This window comes from Amphibalanus amphitrite, unplaced genomic scaffold, assembly GCF_019059575.1.
Source record: "Amphibalanus amphitrite isolate SeventyFive unplaced genomic scaffold, NRLGWU_Aamphi_draft 000402F_arrow, whole genome shotgun sequence".
In the NCBI taxonomy this organism is placed as follows: Eukaryota; Metazoa; Arthropoda; class Thecostraca; order Balanomorpha; family Balanidae; genus Amphibalanus; species Amphibalanus amphitrite.
Window position 1 is genome coordinate 459,892 of NW_024881896.1, and position 19,272 is coordinate 479,163.

The 19,272-nt window shown below is 51.8% G+C and overlaps 1 protein-coding gene across 11 annotated transcripts in view; it reads right to left on the reverse strand.

Moving 5' to 3' along the window:
- LOC122390604 (polypyrimidine tract-binding protein 2-like) overlaps positions 1 to 13,041 on the reverse strand; it is a 62,976-nt gene extending 49,935 nt beyond the window's left edge. For 4 of the 11 annotated variants that reach the window (XM_043383728.1, XM_043383727.1, XM_043383726.1 and 1 more), the window contains exons 1-2: positions 11,746 to 13,041; positions 4,779 to 4,904 (exon numbers count right to left, since the gene is read on the reverse strand). In XM_043383728.1, the coding sequence (XP_043239663.1) occupies positions 4,779 to 4,904; positions 11,746 to 11,847 (228 nt within the window). In that variant the 5' untranslated portion in view covers positions 11,848 to 13,041. Of the gene's footprint in view, positions 1 to 4,778; positions 4,905 to 9,297; positions 9,458 to 11,745 lie in introns of those variants that run through there. The other 7 variants (XM_043383734.1, XM_043383733.1, XM_043383735.1 and 4 more) reach the window with 5 other exon arrangements.
- Between the last annotated feature and the right edge of the window lie 6,231 nt (positions 13,042 to 19,272).

A 19,272-nucleotide genomic window follows, 5' to 3' on the forward strand; every position in this document is an offset into this window, starting at 1 on the left:
AACCCTTACAGACACCATGTTGAAGGAACGGTATTCTAAATAAATGTAGGAAATCAACAATGTTTTCCACACTTTTCCACTCCGAAATATATCCTATCAAATTCGCCACTTTCTCTTGCACAAGTCAACGCCTAGTTTGGCTGCCGGAACTTGCCTGAACAAAGAATATTCACATTAGAGTATCTTAACACCCCACTCTAGGAGCGCTAGGGCAAACAGCACGATATATGTATGTTCCGGACAGAGGCGAATAATTTTACTTCGTGATTTATATGATGCATATTTTCTGAGACACATTCATTAGGAATAGGATGACAAGTGTAAATAATACATACCGTAACCTTATTAACCCTTGCACTTGTGGGGAGGGGGAGGGGGAGGGGTCGGATAAAACCCCATGGTTTTCCGCAAATTACTCGCGCAAAAAGCGGCCGATTGCGACGAAACTTTCGGTACCCTCGAGATCATCAATTTTACATCTAACCTAAAACTTTCATGACTCTGACCCAACTGACCTTTGACCTGTGGCATATTTCTCGAGACCATGTTTGGCCGGAATCGTGATTCGGCGTATGCCAGTTCACATTATCCGCGGTTTCCAGTCTTTTTGTGGTTTTAAACGCTCAAATATGTGAAATGATGTTGGTCCCATGCATTATGGTGGGTGATAAGGTCACGTGAAGGTCAAGTCAAGGTCATTGACCTTTGATGACCTTGGTTCACTTTTTCGGGTTTTACTTGTTTCTAGGGTACTTTTTGGTGCTGATTTCGAATTTAGCAACCATTTGAATATTTACGAAGTAGTTCTGGTGCCTTCGTACCATGTTACGAAGCTATCAGTAGTAGGTGACACCTACTATGAATGGCCGGCAGGACGCCTAATGGTTGATCTAACCTGACCTGACCCGACCTGGCCTAAATGCATAAAGACATCGTCTGTGATCAAAATTAGCATGAAATTCGTGATCAGCACCCCAAAATACCCCGTAACACCCTAACTTTGTTAAGTTTCAAGAGGTCTCGATTTCCCAACTTTAGTTGGGTCATTAAACTGACTTGGAAAGTCAACTAATGGCCTTGGACTTTGAAATTGGATATATTCGGCCTCATTTCGTCATAGGCAGCACGCTTGATTTTTCCGCGAAGCTCTAGCTTGATCAGGGGCCAAACGGCTGAGCCGGGGGTCCAATTGAACCCCCTATACTATGTTGACTATGCACATTTACAGGTAAAATTCTCACCAGAACACACCAGCCAGCATCTGTGCACAATCTGGCTACAATATTACCTATGGTTTGCCCTCTACGAATAAAGACGTGCTAGATCGGAAAAATCCCCACTGTGCATTGGTAAAAAGTCAAACATCCGCATTCCGCATCCATAGCCGTCATCTTGAATTACTCTTACATGCGTCCTGACCCGAAGGCGACATCTGATTGTGCAGCCCACTGAGATAGCCGACGGCCATCAGCACACACACAAACACACACAAGCACACACGCAGACAAGTCGATGACGTAGCGCGACGGCCGGGTTCCGGGGAGGAGGCGATGGCGTGCTGGCACGAGGCCAAAATCGGCTCCGGCGCCGCCGGCGGAGACCGAGCAGCGGCGCCGCCGGCGTGGGACGGGGATTGTATGTACGCTGGCAAAGGGTGGATGGTGCTTTTAGGAAAATGGTCGAGGAAGTCAGTCGCAGCGTGACCGCACAGTACATATCAGTAACGCGTGACGGTAAATGCCGTTGATGTGATGAGTGTCTCACATTTTGGACAAAGTGAGGGATGTCCAGAGTGTGACGGCGCCTGTTTGGCGCTGTGACGGCGCCTGCTCGGCGCTGTGACGGCAGCAGCTCGGCGCAGTGACGGCGCCTGTACAGCGCTGTGACGGCGGCAGCTCGGCACTGTGACGGGTCAGCTCGGCGCTGTGACGGCGTCAGCTCGGCACTCTGACGGCGTCAGCTCGGCACTCTGACGGCGGCAGCTCGGCGCTGTGACGGCGCCTGTACAGCGCTGTGACGGCGGCAGCTCGGCACTGTGACGGGTCAGCTCGGCGCTGTGTGGCGCCTGTACAGCAGTGTGACGGCGTCAGCTCGGCACTGTGACGGCGGCAGCCCGGCGCCGCTCGTGTGACGGTGTGTGACGCTAGTCGCGTGACAGTCCGTTACGTCCGCTCGGTGGTCGGCACGCTGGGAAAGCGTGCGATGGGTGCGAGGAGCGTCGGCCTGGGCTTCGGTCTTTGTTCAGACAGACTGTACATTTACGGCCAGCGCGACGGATGATTATAGGAGCGATGGACACAATTGTGTTCGAAATGGGTTATAATTCGGAACATGGTCCATAACACGATACATCAATCGTGACCGGTTTATTCGATGACGACCAGGCAGTAATGGGCTGTTAGATCGGACAATAATGCATGCCATCAAAAGCAAGTCCGAAAGATAAAATCGAATTAGTCTAGAGCATGATTCGGACTGGTTCGTTTGTTGCGATTTGACATTCATTTAATATCGACGGAATGATGAGGAAACTAAAAAAAGATGTCATTTTTTACTAATAGAAACCTGCGCCATCACTATTGTGTTTTTTTATTTCAATTGCGAAGCAACATGAGAAAGAAATTGATGAATGAGCTTTCGCCGCTAAGGCATCACCAGATTCTCTGATGATGCCTTAGAGATGATGATGCCTTAGCGGCGAAAGCTCATTCTGTATTTCGGTCATTTCAATTGCTAAAATAATACATTTGTGCCATGTTAATGATCAATTTCTTTGCCATTTTATTTATAGTAATCATGCTAATCATGGCGAAAAATGTCATCCATTACATTAAACATTTGCGAAGTATTTGATGACGAGGTGAGTTTTATTTTAAATTTGTCCCGTATCCAAAGATCGTATGGTTGGCCCTAACTAAAATAAATTACTTCCTGCAATAATCCTTTTTCGCGCTATCCTCGCATATCACGCACCAGCCGTAAATTTCAATTTGCAAATCTCCACATAAGATGTCAACCGAGCGGACAAAAATCTCGCTTTGATATTTCCATACAGGACTGCGTCTCGGAGCAAACAGGTCTAAAAACAAAGCTCTGAGAGCTGATTAGCGCGCGCGACGGGGACGACCAGAGGGAGAGCAAAGATCGATCAGACGCACCACCGGCAGCGGAGAGCGAATCGACCGCGAGACGACGCAGAAAAAACGGACAGACCAGAGCGCCGGCCCGAGGACGAATGGTGCTGGCGCCGAGAACGGATTGACCGAGAAACGGAATGGCCGGAAAAATGGATTGACCGATGGGTCAGAAGGGAACGGGAGCAACCAGAACACAAATAGACTAGAAACCTTGAATTACTGGTGTATCGAATCTTTTGGGTTTAAGTGTTTTATTGTATTGAGAGCAGATGATAGAATGCAAAGACACGTGGCCTCTGATGTCGCACCGACGGAGAATAAATAAAAACGAATTAACGAACTGGAATAGTATATATCGAGTACTGAAGACTAAAGGAGGCATTCTTTTAGACTTTTTAATTAACAAATATGACTTTTAAACTTAAACACAAACAAACAAACTTCAACTTTAACAAACTTAAAAAACTGTTCTTTCAGAATACCGTATGACTCTAAATTGCAATTTTCTGACAGATTCGGCAACAGAATTAGAATAAACTGTAAGCATCGGTCCGGACGCCTCCCTGCTGTCGCCCCATCCGCGCCGTCCGCCGCGGGGCTGGCTGGCTGGCTCGGGGCGGGCACACCCCAGCCCGGACCCGTAAAAAAGCGGCAACGCCAGGTGATCGGCGCCACACGTTTTTGCCGGCTGGAAGCCCTCAGGCGTGCTGGCTAGCGCGCAGCCGTGACTCGACGCTGGCGCGCGGCCAGCCGAACCGTGCGAGCGGGCCCCTCTGACCCCCCGGCCCCTCCCTCACCCCGCGCACTGCCCCCCTCCGCCCCTCTTTCAGACACCACGCAGCCGATCGACGAGCGGACGAGCAGCGCTTCCGTAGCCAGCATAGAGCCAGGCGATATTCGATAACCAGTGACGCAAACAGCGATTATCGAGGCCTGCGATGATTGGATGCCCTAAAATTAGAACATTCCACAGCGCACTGGGCTCAGGGAGACGCGTACCCTGAAAAGCTGGATGACGCACACACATGATGCCTCGTTTTCGCTGACGACTATATACAGCAGCCTTATTGTGCTGCGAGGGTGGGCATAAAGGCTTCCAGCCGGATAGAGATAGCAAAGAAGATTTAAATAAATGAGGAGTTGTCCTTTAACAGAAAAATATGCCTAACTGTGCAGTGTGCTCCGACTGCACAGTGCACAGCTTAAAAAGCACCCAATATCCACAGCATCCTTATCATCTAAAATATTTATCATTAACGCCCAATATGACTGTTGCTCACCTCACATGCAGGCACTTTGTTATTCATATTAATTAATATGTTCAACCTTTTTATTATTTTTTATCTAGTTATTTGATTAGACTTTTTATTATTTGATCAGGCGCCCGGGATGTCAGCGACCGCTCGGGTGGCTGTGGTGTCAGGATAATATGTCAGTAGTATAAGTTCGGGCGACTGCTAATTCAGTGGCCGAGGCCCGTTCGGGCAGCTGGTTACGAGTTTCGGCGCCCGTTTGGCCGGCTGTGGCGCCACTACCCGTCGTCAGTGACCTGGTCGGGCGTACATAAATATGTGGACAGTTGGTATATGTTAGGCTGGTATATCAGCCCACATCAGTGACCCGCCCGGGCGGCGCGCTCACCTTTTTGGCGTCGTTGTTGTTGTCGGTGAGCACGGCGGCGCCGTTGGCGGGCACCGCGCCGGCGAGCACGGTGGCTCCGTTAGCGGAGACGGCGCCGGCGCTGGTCAGCATCTCCTCAGAGCCCGTCTGGAAACAGACAGAGCGGCACCATCAGATGACAGGAGAGGTGAAACGAGAGAAACGTGTTTATAATTCCGTGACACGTTTAACGCTGCTATTTTTATTCTCTTATCCCTTTTTATTGGTGCTTTTATTAATGCCACTTTTTACCTTCTACATTTTATATTTTTTTAATTCGAATGTTTTAAATAGGCGGTTGAAAAAAGTCTGAACCTGTACAGTGCTTATGGCGCAGTGCCTGATCCCCACTGGCCTATCGAGAAATTCCGATGGTCGAGGAGCTTTGGATGACAAAGTTTAACGTACCCTCATAGCCGAACAATGGATAAGAACTGCCGGAAGTGCTGGTGAATGGCCTCAAATTCGCCCCTTATCGCTCAGCCGGTACTTCTCTCCGCTGCAAGTCCACAGCACCAACACGGCTGCTCAGTGCCACCCTCCACTGTCAGAGTGGCCGGCCGAGCGGGACCGAAAGACGGTACCGGAGAGAGGAGAGGAGAGGGAGAGGGCGAGAGCGCGCGATATTGACCGCACCTGAGGCGGCGGCACCCGACACCGTCCGACAGTGCAGCGGGGCGCCGTGGAGCGCCGCCGGTCACACAGTGAGTGGACACATTCCAGAGCCGCGGCGGCGGCCGGCGCTGAATCCGCCAGTAACGCAGCTGGGGAAGCATGGCGCCGAGACCCGACCACCGCCGTCGCGGGGAGCGGCGACGGAGCGGCCCGGTCGGAACCGCACGAACCTGAACCTGGTACTTGGCACGTAAAATTGTAGCGTGGTAAAATAACTAATATCTTGCGCTTGACTTTTGATATTGACTACTCAGTTCAACAATCTTGATTGTCAGCAATGCTAACAAAAGATGTCTTCCGTAATGAAAAGCACCCTCAACGCCTCCAACTTCAAGCAAAATTGATGATACTTACACCACCGCGCGCCACCAAAACTACTCCTTCCGACGAGATAGGTAGACGTTAACATTTGCGTCGGGCTAAGTAGCTACCCATCATCAGCTACCTACAAACAATATGCTGGGCACATCATGGAAGCGACACATTGCTTAGGAACACGCACATATTCCCAATGACTATCAAGCATCAACAACATGCCAGAAACCAGGCGCTGTGGTCCAGCGCGTTGGGCGACGGGCCGCGTTGATGCGAGCTTAGATTCCTGTCGCTAGATGGCCCTGTGAGTCGACGCCTGGAGTTATGCTGTGCCGCCAGACACAGCCGCGGTCGGACGGACGGAGTCGTGACGTTTCACTGCCGCAAGCTGGCCGAGACGGAGAGACGACGGAGATTTCCAAGAAAAGCGCGGTATCTATATGGACTCCTAGACTTAAAGGCAATCATCGGGCGATCAGAGAGCTAGCGGGTAACTATAGTTACTCGCTTGATGCTTTGATAGCATAGACCAATTATGGCTCAGTTCAAATAACCCAGTCCAAGAGCAGCGAGAAGAGGCATTTACAGATGGCCCTGCAGTAGGCTGGAAACTTCTCCTCAGACACCGACAATGTCGAAATCCCAAATTAACGTGTGAGAACAGTCAGCTGGCAAGATTGGATGACAGGCGAAAGCAATCAAGAAGATTTTCGACGCGAAATTGAAATTCCTCTTCCACGAACACTGAGAAAATAAACAGCACCGACTGAGGGCGCTGCCGAAAAGGGTTGTGCTGATTAGCAATGCATGGACTGAGTCTGCTGAGTTTGTGATCGGTCCAGTTGTGCAGTGGTGGTGGCGGTCTTGCATATTGCGTGCGCAAAATAATGTTTTTGAATAAGATGCTCATTAATCCCCAGATATAAACTATATAAACAGAAATCGAGGCATTATCAGGATTAGCCTTCTAACATGAGCAGTTCGGCTCTAGGGTGACGTCTAAAAATTACGAGTCCGATAAGTAGGTATTGGATGGATGAATGAGTCGACGGTAGGCTGAAAGTGACGAGATGTCGATTAATTACCTACCTATAATTCAATAACAAAATGCGGCGAAGCCGTACCTAGCAAACTCCAATCCGCGACGATACTTCTGAATGTAACGTGCACCTACCTCTGAAAATAGGGTAACTGTGGGGAAAACGCACCCCTGGGTTAAACGCCTCCCCTAAAAAAATCGTATTTCTTATCGACGGATAGGTGTTTTAACCTGTCTTTCAGAACAGTCAGCTGCTTGTTTACGTATGTCTCTATTTCCGGTTCTGCGTCTTGAGGAGCAGCGTAGGTAGGTGCTGATGTTGGTTTTGGGTGTTGTTTTTGTTGTTTTTACAGAAGATTCCTAATATTTTGATGCCCTCTTTATAACACAAAACTTGCTATTGTGCACATCACTCAAAACTGCGTTTTATTGTCATTCTGTTGAATTTATTATGCTGCGGCGTTAGTGGCGCGTTTTTTGTCAATATTTTGTTGACCGGAAATGGAGCGAATGGGGAAAGACGCCTACTCGATGCATGGGGCAAGACGCCCCCAGTTTTCTGTAAGGGGGGCGTTTTGCACGGTGGTGAGAGTGCAGGGTAGCGCCCTGTAGGTCGGGGCCGAAAAGGCCTCTCCCTGTCCTTTTTTTGCTGATATATCCTAAACGACTGCAGATATCGTCACCAAACTTTCAGGACTCCTCCGGGCATCCATTTTACACATTGCAACAAAATTTTATTCCAAAGGCTATGATAGGTTGACCACAAATGACGTCAGAATGACGTCAAGTTCTGCCACGTTCATCATGTTCTGTTCATGGATGGGGTGGGGGCGCTTTGCACATGGGTGTGGGCGTATTACCCAGGGTGTGGGGCAAAACGCCCTTTTGTAAGGGTAAGCGAAAACCTTTTTGGGGGGTTAAATACCACACGCAGGTGTCTTTTCTTGGTCTCAAAGCGCAGCAAAAAGAATGAGCTACATGATGGTGCCCAAAGGTTTGAGTAATCTATGTTGGGTTGAATGTCAGAAGGTTTCGCGCTTAAGGGGGGCGTTTTTGACCTATTCACCCTAATGTCCACGATATGTTGCGCAATGTTTGATTGTGATATACCAGCCATGCCTTCTAACGAATTCTTATCTTACATTTTAATTAGGTTAAGTTAACTCGCGCACCGAGGTGTTTCGTTAATAGCGGAACAACTGCGGTGCGTAGCGCCGCGAAATTTTGCATGACTATTTCCCAATCAATTTTACACATTGTATGCAAGTTTGAACTTCCTACCTTTATAGGTCAAGTCGTCAGGTCACTTCGAATGACCCGACCTCAAATCACTTTTTTGCAACTTTGTCACCGTGTCAGAGAGCTACAGTAGATGATGGAGTCCTTTGAAAGTTGCAGGATGTAATTAGGTCATTGGCACCTACAATTTGTGTATCTCGGAATTTTGAAATAGATAACCTAAGGTCAGGTCAGTTTTTTAACCTCCCCATTGTCAATGGGGGAAAAATCAACTGCCTGATTTTTTCACAAAAAAGCGTCGGAATGGCCTAATATACCATGAATGACTTCATATACGATCAACCTTGACTACCTTGAGGCCTTTTGCTCTTGGGCAACTGTAAGGTCATTTGATGTCATCAAAGGTCACCAAATATTTTTTGAACTCCTTACAGGGACGAGATACAGCCGCGCGAATGGTCTCATTGTGTTCAGCTCGTCAAGGCGCATCGAATGACATACATGATGACCTTGAGGTCACATGATCTGAGGCCAACCTTTGACCTTGATCTTTCGAGGTCAACATTATGTTTCGATGCGGATCGGCGAGAGGATTACGATGGTGTTATCAGTTTGCTCCTTGCTAGGCTACTTCGAAAGTTATTAGAGAAAAACTATTCATACCTAGCCCCGCTATTTTGACTTTTTTGACCCCTGTGACGTCAGCTTTGACCTGACCTGAATATGACCTCGATAAAAATTGTATTGATTAAAATTGTATTGTAAAAATTGTATTGACCTTGTTCGTGTGTAACCCATGCCGTTTACCGCTTGTCGCATCTTGCTTCCTTCTCGAGATCTCGGGGGGGGGGGGGGGGCGTCGGTTCTAAGTTGGCGCAGACCCCCTTCGGGGTGTAGATTAAAATCGATCTCTGTACATCAACAACTGGATAGAGTTCAGCCGCAGCTCGGTATACTAAGCGTACAGGTCATATCTAGAAATTACGCCTCAGTCAGGGCAAATAATTAATAAACATCTACAGATTCTATGTAAGGGGACAGCTGCTCAGAGGGGACGGCGCGGGCCGACGTGGTCACGTGGCCGTCACGGTCGGCTCGTCGGCGTCCGACCGAGCCGGCACCATGGCGTATTGATCACCGGCCGCGGCGCGACGAGCGCGACTGACAGGCGGCCGACTCGGTCGGACAGAGACACACGTGCGCCGCGGTCACCGGCGCGCAGCTGACACTCACCATAGCCAGGGCAGCACTGGAGACCTCCAGCGTGAGACAGAGAGGACAGCGAAGGCGGAGCCGACTGCGACACCAGGGCCGGTCGCCGAGCTCCCGAGACAGAGCGGAGAGCGCCAACGGCGGCCGAGCGCGGCGACCGTCCGGCACCAGCAGGACAGAGTGAATGAAGTCGGCGCCGTCGGCGGCGGCGGGCGCGCGGCACTGCGCAGGGTCGTCGGCTGGCGCCTCCCACTATTGATCCCAGTTTCAACAGGTGCTGCCGCCGCGCCGGTGGGCGGCAGGTAGGAGGCGTCTCTGGCGCGGCCGTGCTAAATGCGCCGGCGAGTGCCACTGACGACCTGTCGTCCATTGCTGGTGTCACCGAGCCGTGGAACTGGCTAGAGCCTCTCACACAACGGACGGCCGCTGCTGCTGCTAAGTGACGCATTACGACCACGGGTGTATTATAACAAATGGAGTCCTTCTCGCCGGAGCGCGGTTACCGTGACATTCATTAGACAAAACAGCAGCTCTTCCAGTTTTTTTTTTTGTCATTTTGGTACATCATTGGCACAGCCGCACTTGTGACTGCAGTTAAAAATACCAATTGAGTGTAAGACTTAACCCTATTCCGGGCGGGGGGGGGGATTCGGCCCCCTCCTCAGGGTTTTCTTGTGCCATTGCCAAGCGCCGCAAGACTGAAAGCTCATACTTGGTGACTTTTCATAAACATTCATTGCGCACATTTTGACAAAAAAGTTGCCGGGTCAGGTCAAGTCAGGTCACCAGAGGCGGTTTGTTGACCCCACCTCAGAAAAGTTTGCAATCACGCCAGAGCTAGCTAGAGTTTTTGACTGATAAATTTCTTCTCCTCAAGTTTAAGTTGGGACACCAGTATGTGCAATTTGAATATCTCAGAATTTTCATATCTGTGACCTGAGGTCAGGCCAGACTCGTGACCTTTACATTGCAAGCCTATGGGAAAGTATTGAAATGTCTCCTGCTTCGTGTAAACGAGTCAAAACCACCCAATTCTTTCAGTAGTGTGGAATATTATCTCATCGGTGATGATCCTGGTGCCGCTTATAGACAGGGGCACCGGAAAAGGTCATCTGAGGTCTTGTGACGTCATAAATGTTTTTTTTTTGTCAATAAATGACGACATGATGGCGCTAAAGACTTGTAAGTGGTACCATACTGCTAGTCTGGTCAAGGTGCGTCGTTTGATATGCAGCATGACCATACCTCACCATCATTGGTGAATGACCTGACCTTGACCCCGGGACAAATTTCAAATTGACCTGTAAAGGTCATCGCATACTTATTTCGCATCGCCTCGACGATAGCAACAAAAAATGTATGAATTTTAGGTCTCTGTGATTCTTAGTTCAAAAGTTATACATATGAGTAAATTCCAAAACATTTTATTGTTGATGACCTCTGGTGACCTCAATATTGACCTGACCCGAAAATGTTTCATGTAAAAATTGTAGATCTTTAAACGACTTATCAAACACTGTTTGCCGTTTGTCGCTCCGACGTGTGGTTTTTGAGATTTGAGAGCCCCCGCCCAGAATCGAACCTTCAGAGCCCGCCCGGAATAGGGTTAAATCGGTGATGATTGTTATGTTTCACATGGAACCCGAACGACTGCACTGATCATATTTTCATGCAAAGAGACAGGTGCTCAACATTTAATTCTCGAGCAAGTAAGTGTTTTGCTACATGCAAAACACAAAGCTGTATGCTTGCAAAGGACCGAGACCTGTTCCAGTTTCACAATGCGTTTCGGCCGTCCCCCGGGGGCGGGGAGCGCCTTTCTTCCTGCCGGCACCATTATTCCAGGCGGCAGCCATCAGTGGAAAATATTCAGCGTGGAGGCTCGCTCGGCCGCCACAGGGCGTGTTTTTCCCATTAGGAGAGCGACGCCTGCATATCCAAACGGGAGCTGCGCGACGGCTTCAGTTGGGACCGTTTAAAAGGCACGCTCTCAATTGAAACAACTCAGTGGAAATGGTGTTGTGGTTGGACAAAACATTCTACGATTGGAACAATGAGCGATTTGCCGTTGCTTAATCCTCACCTTTATACACTGAATACCTGTCGAAAACTGTCACGTTAGGAACGATTTACAGATCTGTATATTAAATACCGTCCGTCCGTTTATTTAGGTGTCTTTACAAACTGCAAACATGAAACAATCTACGCGCTAAATTTTTTATTTGCCAGTCATTCTGATTTTCAATAATAATTGAATGCCACAGCCTCAGACAGTGACACTAACGCAAACAGTTGTGCGCAACTAGACCTGTGTTTAAGTGTGACGCCCAAATGGATTTGGATCAACAGTCATCCAACATAGGTAGGTACAAATAGCCAATCAATTTCATTCCATCATCCCCCGCTCTAACACCACCACGCTCACTCCGCACTCGCCACGGTTGTACCAAATGCGGTACCACGACCCACCTGTCCCAGATCGGTTATCCACGAGGCCACGCGCTCCATGTGCACCCGCAGCTCCTCCGCCGCCTCCTCCGCAGTTTGCCTCTCTTCGTCCTCCCGCTCCATCAGCGGAGCCACACAACACCGATACACGCGCTACTCCAATAAAATCAGCTATGTGTCACCCATTTAAAACCGTGCTAAGGGTTGTGATTGTGAGTGGCTAAAATACGCACCCGCCAAACGTAGTGCACCTCCGGGCGCTGGCAGCTGGGGTGGCCGCGGAGGCGGGACGGCGGGCGGCGGCCGACTGAGCGCTGACCTCGGTCACCGCCGGCGCACGGGTCAGGTCGCAGAGGCGCCTCCAGGCCAAGATTCTCCAGGCGGATCGGAAGGGGGATTTAAGCAAGGGATTTAAGTGCTGAAGGAGCAGTCTGTGGGAAGAAACAATATGCTGGTTACAAAAATAAACATGTTAAGATAAGTGCAAAGTGAACTTGTTTAGCTTGTGGCTCTTACGACTTTTGATTGTAGTGTGGAAAACTAGGCACACGCCGGCCTCTCTCACATCGCCACACCGAGCAGCCGGGCCGCCAGCACTCGGAATGCTCGGCCAAGGTCCCGTCGGCCTGACAGCGACGCCCGAGGCGGCCCAGGCGCACCTCGCCAGGGCTGACTCTGGACCAGCCGACCATGGCAAAGTGGACCAAGGGCACGGCAGCCCGGCGACGGCGCCCGGGGCAGCGGTGCAGCCAGCCCGCGCGGTGGGGCGAGTCACGGCCGACGAGGAGCGCCCGGGGTGGGGACGTACGGGGCGGGGGTGCCGAGGGCCTGAGGCGACCCCGCCCTGGACCAGCTCAGCTCGACGGTGGTGTCACGTGGGCCTCCTCCCGACGGCGAACTGGGGAGGGGGCGAGGCTGGCCGTGGCGCCGCCGTATATAAAGCGTGTGCTCGGCGGTTCGAGTTCAGTTCTTCGGCTCCATGGTCTCCAATCTCCAGTGGGAGTCTCCAGTCGGAGCCTCCAGCAGGGAGTTTGCAGTCTTCTTCGGTCTTCAGTCTTCGTCAGTCTGCGGCAGCTCTTCGGTCAGCAGTCTTCGAGTTATCTCGGCCCGTCGGTCGAGACCCCGAGGCCGCTGAGTGCTCTGGTGTGTGCGACTGCGAGTGTTGTGAAAGTGATCATGTAAGTACTACAACGGGTTCAACCAGCCGCGCTGATGGCGCGCTGGTTGGGCCGTAGGTTGTGTGTGAGTAGAGAGGGAATGGATTGCGAATGTTGAGTGGCTGTGCTTTCCCCATCCTTAATAATAACACCTCTATGTGCAAACGCTGTCTGTGGGGCGGTGCTGAGCGGGGGCTGAGGCGATGGAGAGTCGGACTAGCGCTGGAAAGTAGACGAATTGCAGAGCCACACATCCAAACAAGTAGGTAGGATAAAACTTATTTTCACACTGGTGTCAGAAGTGGGATAGAGTTGTTGAATTGACCTTGTCATTTAATGGCTTCCGTTTTTAACCGAACGGCGAACCTTCTAAATTTTAGGGATGCTGTGGCTAATTTTAATAGAAATTAAAGAATTGGTGTTCTGTTACTGTCTCCATTCAAAATTATTTGAGCTGATTGTTTAATTTCAAATTTAAAGCACCTTTTTCTGTTGTCCGACCAAGGTCCCCATCGGCCGCTCGCACACCGCCCCAGCCGAGGTGTTCCTTTCCCTTTCACGGGTCCCGACGTTGTGTAGACTGGGCGCCCGACTGACCCAGTGACGGTAACCTTGGGACGCCTCATAACGGCTTTGTGATTGGTGGGAGTGTTTTCTCCTGGATTCCTGATTGGCGGTGAGGTTTGTGCTTACAGTGGCTAGCCGGTCCCGTAACAGAACAACGTAAACTGTGCCGGTATTGTATTGTCTCAAAGAGGAGTGTCGGCTTGTATGGCTCTGGCAGTCATTCATCCGACTGTGGTGTCTGATCAGTCGTGGAAGCGTGGTGCTGTGAAATTCGAGTCCAAACTGGTGGTCGGGAGCAGTACAGTGTTGGTGGTCCAGGAGCTTCTACAGGAAACCAGGTGTTCTTGTAGCCCTGTCGGCAACAGCAGGATGCTGTTTGCGGGTGTGACATTGCAGGATGTGATGGGCTGGTGGGTTGCCGTCCAGATTTAGTGGTGTCTAAGTGAGTCATTATCTGCAGGTGCAGTTAGTTAGAATGTTAGAGCCGATCGGGACTAGTGTGTCGTTGGGAAATATGTGTCATTAGGACTATATTTCGCCGGAGGCTTCCTCCGTGACCGGGACGTTTGATTTAGGAGCTAAGCAGGACTCGGTGAAGTCGTATATACGCCGAAAGGAGCCCAGTGGAGTCCGTGCAATAGCGCCTTACCTTCTGCCGGGGAAGGTTAAACTAGGGGGTCGTGCGCTCTCCTCTTGTAACTTGAAAGCTGCAGCTCAAGTTCAAGGAATTGCCTATAATCAAACGTCACCGAGTGTCTTCCCGTCTTACTACTGGGTCAGATCGGGCGAGGTGAAGCGGACACATCCGATAGTACCCGATGGCATTTGTGCCTGTGGATAGTGACTGCACAGTGACGACCGGAAGGAGCCCTGGAGTCCTCAAGGGACTATCCATGCAACGTTAACACTGGAGGACCGACAGCTTATAAGCCCATGCTGACAGCTGACAGGAGAACTGAACTGACCATGATACCACCCGACAACGACACAGTGGGAACGTCTCCCAGTCGGATGGCGCGTCTTACACCTCTTTACAGGAACAGCAGTGCTAGCCCAACCCTGGAGAGTGGAGACTGCCCGCACTGAGCTTTGCCCAGTCACAGCGCCGCTCCAGAGGACTCGGCAGACGCCGATAATGAGCCTCTGTGCGAGGCTGTGGACGAGCCGGTCCTGACAATCGGACCGAGGAGGTCCACTCGGGTCCGGAGACCGCCTTTCCGGTTCCGAGACCTCTAGTCCTTGTAGATGTTTAGGAGGTGCTGGAGCTTGAGACGTAGAGATAGTTCAGTCGAAGGCGTATTTAAGGGCAGTGAATGACGTTCCGTAGAGGCCGAGAAAATAGCTCAGAGCAGATCAACTATACATTCCAGTAGATTAATCAGTCACTGATGTGAAGTCACTTGATTAGCAATCTGCTCAGAAAGAATCTTCCGACTGTCATCTCTGCACTGGTGATTGCCCTGATTGAAACATATCCTTTTATGTAAAATTGTATTTAAATGGCAATTGACATTACGTTTTACTGAGCAACACGGCTAGTTTGACGCCGTCATTGTTTATTCATAGCTGTAACGGTAAATGAGTGAGATGAGTCGCCCATCATGAAAAAAAGTTAAATCTGCAACTGGTTCTACTGCATAATGATCAGAGCCTTCTGAGTTCTGCGCAATCCATTAGCGATTCAAGAATTGCCCTATTAGCATGTCCTGCATCCTACCACTCTGTCGACATGCCCGTCGCCAACCGCCACGTGAATCTTATGCCAATTTTATCGTGATTAAGTAGAGCCCGAAGAGATTAAATGGGCTAGTTGTGAAATGTCTGTGATGAACGCTAATGCTTGACGTTGAGGGTTGACAAAGCCTGTCTCTCCCAATTTCACTCTCAGTAAAAGGCAAGTTGGCCGTTTGTCCTCATATCCTTACCTAGTTCATCACGATTGAAACCCCTGAGTCATGCTGAGCATTGTTCCGCGTAGTCGTAAAAAGGACCAAAGAGGGCATACAAAGTGGATTGACCGCGGTGTGGTACACCTCTGACTAGACCCAGGCACTTGAGGTTGCACGGACAGTGTGGGCCAACCTGACCTACGACATCTGTCACTCGGCTTTCTGCTAACCTGACAGGCCACGCCTGCAGACAGCGAACGAGGCCTCCTCACGACGTTATCGGGTTATGCGGATATCCTGAACAGGTGAGGCCTACCGGCTATCCCGAGCGGAGACCCGTCATCCACGTAGGCTGCCTGATTGCATACCAGTGGTTCGTGTCACGTGCGAAACCGTCACCGTTGTTCTTGGGTATCAACATACTCAGATCGTCACTACGGAGTGCCAGCCACCAAAGGAGCTCTTACCCTGGTCTAGCTCTGCGTATTATCGCAGCATGAATCGTTCCGCTCACGGCAACGCCACTACGCAGCCTTATGAAGGTCCGAGTCACGGCGCTGCAGGACTGCTCTTAGCATGACAACCTGGACATCCTCCCATCACATTGAGTAATTCCCAGGCCTTCCTGGCTGTCCAACTGACAACGGCGAGCTACTGGCGCACACGGATCACGCTCACAACTATACTAACTAGACTGGCGCAGTGAGTTGAGTAAGCAACGGCCCCCAAGTCAAATGGCCACAGCCGTTCACAATATGGCGGCTCCTTTTCCTTTCCAGCCGACAGTCATGTCTTATCCTGGTCGTGTCGTGATGTGCAGTAACTGGCTCTGATAACCTAGATAAATTGATTCCATAACCGGGCTATGCAGTACCAGATCCAGATGACAGTCAGGGAGCAGCAACAATCGGGGGCCTTTTTCTCGACTAATGTCTCTGCCCAAGTGTGTTTGATCGGTGCTGACTGTGTCTCGTATGCCGGCAGAACGCAGATCTACCTCATTCCCTCCCCCTATGGCGACAATCATTTGTTCTCCATATTGGTGGAAGGGATGTGGAAAACTAGGCACACGCCGGCCTCTCTCACATCGCCACACCGAGCAGCCGGGCCGCCAGCACTCGGAATGCTCGGCCAAGGTCCCGTCGGCCTGACAGCGACGCCCGAGGCGGCCCAGGCGCACCTCGCCAGGGCTGACTCTGGACCAGCCGACCATGGCAAAGTGGACCAAGGGCACGGCAGCCCGGCGACGGCGCCCGGGGCAGCGGTGCAGCCAGCCCGCGCGGTGGGGCGAGTCACGGCCGACGAGGAGCGCCCGGGGTGGGGACGTACGGGGCGGGGGTGCCGAGGGCCTGAGGCGACCCCGCCCTGGACCAGCTCAGCTCGACGGTGGTGTCACGTGGGCCTCCTCCCGACGGCGAACTGGGGAGGGGGCGAGGCTGGCCGTGGCGCCGCCGTATATAAAGCGTGTGCTCGGCGGTTCGAGTTCAGTTCTTCGGCTCCATGGTCTCCAATCTCCAGTGGGAGTCTCCAGTCGGAGCCTCCAGCAGGGAGTTTGCAGTCTTCTTCGGTCTTCAGTCTTCGTCAGTCTGCGGCAGCTCTTCGGTCAGCAGTCTTCGAGTTATCTCGGCCCGTCGGTCGAGACCCCGAGGCCGCTGAGTGCTCTGGTGTGTGCGACTGCGAGTGTTGTGAAAGTGATCATGTAAGTACTACAACGGGTTCAACCAGCCGCGCTGATGGCGCGCTGGTTGGGCCGTAGGTTGTGTGTGAGTAGAGAGGGAATGGATTGCGAATGTTGAGTGGCTGTGCTTTCCCCATCCTTAATAATAACACCTCTATGTGCAAACGCTGTCTGTGGGGCGGTGCTGAGCGGGGGCTGAGGCGATGGAGAGTCGGACTAGCGCTGGAAAGTAGACGAATTGCAGAGCCACACATCCAAACAAGTAGGTAGGATAAAACTTATTTTCACAGTAGGATAAAAGCAAGGTGAACAGCGCCTTTGCCAACTGTAATTTCTGTAAGATGTAACTTTTTCAATACCTAGTGGTCAACTGCAACTCAGAGCACTGAATGGTCTTGCAACTATCTCTCTGAATCAGTGGCGTATCCAAGGGGGGACCCTGGGGGTCCTAGGGTCCCCCCTGGAGCAAAAAAATTTTTTTTTTACTCGAAAAAATTGAAAACACTTTGAGGGCCCTTTTCACCACTTACATTTTTTTTTACATAATGAAAAGTATCAATTACATTTTTAGGGACCCTTTTAGGACTATCAGAGGACCCCTTTAGGCCAACGAGGGACCTTGTAGAGTAAATTAAGGGCCCTTTACAACGAACAGGACCTTCTCAGGCACACAGAGGGCCCTCTCAGACACACAGAGGGCCCTCTCAGGCACTCAGAGGCCCTCTCAGGCACTCAGAGGACCCTCTCAGACACACAGAGGGCCCTCTCAGGCACTCAGAGGGCCCTCTCAGGCACTCAGAGGGCCCTCTCAGGCACTCAGAGGGCCCTCTCAGGCACTCAGAGGGCCCTCTCAAGCACTCAGAGGGCCCTCTCAGGCCCGAGGGCCCTCTCAGACATCTTGAAGAGGTCGAAAAGAGCCCTCTGAGCTCAAAGAGGGCCCTCTGAGATCAAAAAGGGCCCTCGGAGGCAACAGAGGGCCCTACAATGCAACAATAGAGCCCCCTGTGGTCACCAAAGGGCCCTCTGAGGCGAATAGGGGGTCCTTTTAGGCAAACAGAGGGCCCTTTGAGGCAAACAGAGGGCCCTCTAAAGGGGCGAATAAAGGGACCCTCTGAGACGAACGGGGGCCAGAGCCCAGAGAGCCCTCTCAGGCACTCAGAGGGCCCTCTCAGACACTCAGAGGGCCCTCCCAAGCACTCAGAGGGCCCTCTCAGGCACTCAGAGGGCCCTCTCAGGCACTCAGAGGGCCCTCTCAAGCACTCAGAGGGCCCTCTCAGACATCTCGAATAGGTCGAAAAGAGCCCTCTGAGGTCAAAGAGGGTCCTCTGAGATAAAAAGGGCCCTCGGAGGCAACAGAGGGCCCTCCAATGCAACAATAGAGCCCCCTGTGGTCACCAAAGGGCCCTCTGAGGCGAATAGGGGGTCCTTTTAGGCAAACGGAGGGCCCTTTGAGGCAAACAGAGGGCCCTCTAAAGGGGCGAATAAAGGGACCCTCTGAGACGAACGGGGGCCAGAGCCCAGAGGGCCCTCTCAGGCACTCAGAGGGCCCTCTCAGGCACTCAGAGGGCCCTCTCAGGCACTCAGAGGGCCCTCTCAGGCACTCAGAGGGCCCTCTCAGGTACACAGAGGGCCCTATCAGGCACAGAGGGCCCTCTCAGGCTCACAGAGGGCCCTCTCAGGCACACATAGGGCCCCCTCAGACACACAGAGGGCCCTCTCAGGTACACATATGGTCCTCTGAGACACACAGAGGGCCCTCTCAGGTACACAGAGGGGCCTCTCAGGCTCACAGAGGGCCCTCTCAAGCACACATAGGGCCCCCTCAGGCACACAGAGGGCCCTCTCAGGCAAACAGAGGGCCCTCTCAGGCAAACAGAGGGCCCTCTCAGGTACACAGAGGGCCCTTTCAGGCACACAGAGGGCCCTCTAAAACACACGGAGGGCCCTCTCAGGCACACAGGAGGCCCTCTCAGGCACACAAAGGCCCTCTGAGACACACAAAGGGCCCTCTCAGACACACAGAGGGCCCTCTCAGGTACACATATGGTCCTCTGAGACACACAGAGGGCCCTCTCAGCCACACAGAGGACCCTCTCAGGTACACATAGGGCCCCCTCAGGCACACAGAGGGCCCTCTCAGGCAAACTACACAGAGGGCCCTTTCAGGCACACAGAGGGCCCTCTCAAACACACAGAGGGCCCTCTCAGGTACTCAGGGGGCCCTCCCAGGCACACAAAAGGTCCGCTAAGACCAGCA